General features: G+C 44.6%; 1 protein-coding gene and 1 non-coding gene across 4 annotated transcripts in view; one reads left to right on the forward strand and one right to left on the reverse strand.

Moving 5' to 3' along the window:
• Positions 1-205: 205 nt before the first annotated feature.
• On the forward strand, positions 206-277 carry Trnac-gca. The gene has a single exon. It is a non-coding gene; the product is annotated as a tRNA-Cys (tRNA).
• A 1316-nt stretch (positions 278-1593) lies between these two features.
• The window catches only part of LOC118409879 (PDZ and LIM domain protein 4-like), a 5172-nt gene continuing 3460 nt past the window's right edge, over positions 1594-3305 (reverse strand). For all 3 annotated transcript variants that reach the window (XM_035811249.1, XM_035811248.1, XM_035811247.1), the window contains exon 2: positions 1594-2932. In XM_035811249.1, the coding sequence (XP_035667142.1) occupies positions 2329-2886 (558 nt within the window). In that variant the 5' untranslated portion in view covers positions 2887-2932 and the 3' untranslated portion in view covers positions 1594-2328. The remainder of the gene's footprint in view (positions 2933-3305) is intronic.

Here is a 3305-nt window from a genome sequence, read left to right on the forward strand (position 1 = left end):
TCTTTTGGGGGGGGGGGGGGTGGTTTAGAAAGGAGAGGGCACAGAAAGACAACAAACTTACTGGTAAACTTATGGCTGAGTTTACATGTATTGCCACACAAAACTAAGTCACCGAGTGTATCCGGTTTCCTTCCTGCCTTTCGACAGTGATTGCATCATTTTTCGATCTGTTTATTATAAATATTGTTTCCGGACACTACAGCGCGGGGGTATAGCTCAGTGGTAGAGCATTCGACTGCAGATCGAGAGGTCCCTGGTTCAAATCCGGGTGCCCCCTATTTTTTTTTGTTACTTTGCGGCTTCCTATATGACTAAACTGGAGGCATTGCATTGTTGATAAATGCATTAAGTCACATATTATAAAACTAGAAATAGTGATGGAACCATAGAATAAAAACGGACGGCCATAGCATACTGGTGTCCCATTGATGCTAACTCTGCGCTGAAATAGTCTCTACCAGACTCCGCGGATCGCTGAACGCGATCTGTTCCCTGTACAGCTATATTCCTCTGGCCGGCTTAGTCCTCTATTTCTTCCATTTCTACGATTTTTCCAGCGATCCGGAGTCTGGTAGAGACTAGCGCTGAAATGTGATTAGATGATATGACAACAGGAGGTAGAGATGGGATTGGAAACACAGATGACGTTATGCCGATGTGCTCCATTCAAACCAGAAATTGTTGGAATGTATCTGTATCTGTATCTGTAACTGCATCTGTATCTGTATCTGTATCTGTAGCTATATAGCCGGTATAACAACCCTTCGGCAGAACACACCAGCTTCGCAGGCACACGGCGACCCCTAACGTTTGCGCATCTATCTGCATGCGTTCTTTAAAACTACGCTTTCGAAATTTTGTTTTTTTACCATTTTGATCTCTCCTTTTCCCCTAAACCCAACATCGCCCCCCCCCCCCCCCCTCAACTCCTAGGTCCTGCGGATCCAGAACGCCGCGGGAGAGTACCCGGAAGTGACGGAGCTGTACGCTAACGACGGACGGCAGCTGAACGGTTCCAGCGTCGCGGTGGTCTACAACAGGCGTCTGCTGATAGGGACCGTGCACGATACTCTTCTGTACTGTGACGTCACGGTCCCACTGTGACGTCACGGTATCCATAGCAACCTGGGCTCCAGCGAGGTCACCGCATCTTTGTGTACTGAAAAACCATGGCGCACCTGACGGCATGGCGTGACTGTGACTAGAAATCCTAACTTACATGTTAATGTCTGGGTTTAACCATCCAGCATGGTTGGGGATACTTACATAAATTAGGAATGTCAAACTTCATTCTATATGCATAATCTGCATAATTGTGTACTATGTTTAATACTTGTTTTAGTAATTAGGATGATAAGTTTGTTTCTTCTTTTTTTTTGCCATACATTGTACCGTGTCCGATCGTTGTGCAATAAAGTTCTTCTTCTTCTTCTTCTTCTTAGTCACAAGTCAAGTCAAGTCAAGTCAAAGTTTATTGCACAACATTTGTAGAACGGGTGCAATGTATGGCAAACTTAGGTAACGTTAACATATTGTACAGATTACAAGCAATATACTAGTAGTGGAATTAATCTAATAAAGTAACAATAGATAAAGGTTATGAAATGTTCTTAGAAACACAACGTGCAATGTGGAACAAATCCAGAATGTCGCCATAGACTATTGGCTAATAACATGAAAACAAACTACATTCAGGCTCTATTTTATACAAACAATATGATTGATAGGAGACACAGCGAGGATCTTCTCATCTATTATATACATTACTATGACAATGTATACAAAATTAAGTTGATGTCATGAGGTTCCTTTTCTGCATGGACGTATATATGTATTGTCCTACGTAAACGGAAACAGTGTCGGGACATGACATAAGTACATGAAATAGCTCTCTGTTTGCCTTTGGTAATGATTTGTACTTTATTGTCTGCATTAATTTACCTCTTTCTTCTGTGTAAGTTGGACATTCTATCATGGAAAAGCACAAGAGCGCAAATACGTTTTACCAAGTAAAATACTAGTAAGCATTACGAAGCAGTAAAAACTGACATTGTATTTCACATGGTGTGTTTCATTTCTGGTATATAATATATCTTAATTCTGCAATGCCATTTCATTGTAAAAGGAGAGCTTCTAGGTTGAAAAATGATGGTACGTTGTCTGGTATGGTCTTCAACAAGTAAGTCCAACAAATGTTGGTGGCGTTGACGCTTGTTACGAACCGTACAAGTATAAGATAGAGATGACGACAAGCATGTCGGCTAAACTCGTTTAATTCAATTATGTTGCCACAAAAGAGTGAAGTTTTACCTTTACTTAGCCCTATTCTCAGACGTGGTACCCGAATGTTTTAATCATGCCGTACTGGGGCAGGGTTTGAGGGTTTTCTACGGGAGGTCTAACGCTCCGGAAACCTCTTGGCACATCTTCCGTTTGCTCGAGCGTGGCAATGGCTTGACCTAAAGGCGGCTGGCGATGGGGTTGTCGAGGACCAGCACGTGACCTCACCGGGGCGTGCGCCGAAGGACCGCGGCCAGGATTCCCACCCCACCCCTTCGGAGCGACGTTGAAGTTTCTGCCGGTCGGCGTGTACTGCTTTGGTCGCGGGACCTTGGGCTGCGCTCGGCCGAGGACCAAACTCAACGAATAACCACCTTCATCGCAGAGCTTCCGTAGGGCTTCCGTCTTCTCCATCTGTTGCGTCTTCTCCAGACCGATCTGGAGGAGCACGTCTCCCGGCAGGATGTTGGCCATGTGCGCCTTGCTGCCCATGTCGACCTGGGCGATGGTCAGGTCTGTGCCCACCTCAGCACCACCCTCCAGTTCGAACCCCCAGGGTGGGGACCCCACCAACGACACACGGATGACCGATGGAACCACGTCCATTTCAGCGGAATTTCCAGACACTTTGCCTTTGGATTTTGTAACAGTCCTGCAGAAACATATACCGACAGGTTAGCCATGGGCATGTTCTTCACAAATTTATGAGAAATGTTCTCAAAACACAAAAACAGAGGGTGTTGAAATCACCAGCTGTTATGTCGGTACCGTTTGACGCCTTTAGCAGAAAGAAAGGTGCCTGTGACATGTTTGTATGCATGCATATAGCTATGAATGCAAGGAATCGTCTTTGTTTTTTTAATGTTTCTGTACGTTGTTTGACCGTAGCGTTTGATCACCTTCATCATTTCCGATGTGATTTCAAGATCGTTTCTTGCGGTGTTGACCATACCTGGTCTGGTTATGCGATTCGTGGGTCATTCGATATTTCATGAACAAATAACCCTACTAAATAACCTACTAGC

Source organism: Branchiostoma floridae, chromosome 2 (genome assembly GCF_000003815.2).
Source record: "Branchiostoma floridae strain S238N-H82 chromosome 2, Bfl_VNyyK, whole genome shotgun sequence".
Taxonomy (NCBI): Eukaryota; Metazoa; Chordata; class Leptocardii; order Amphioxiformes; family Branchiostomatidae; genus Branchiostoma; species Branchiostoma floridae.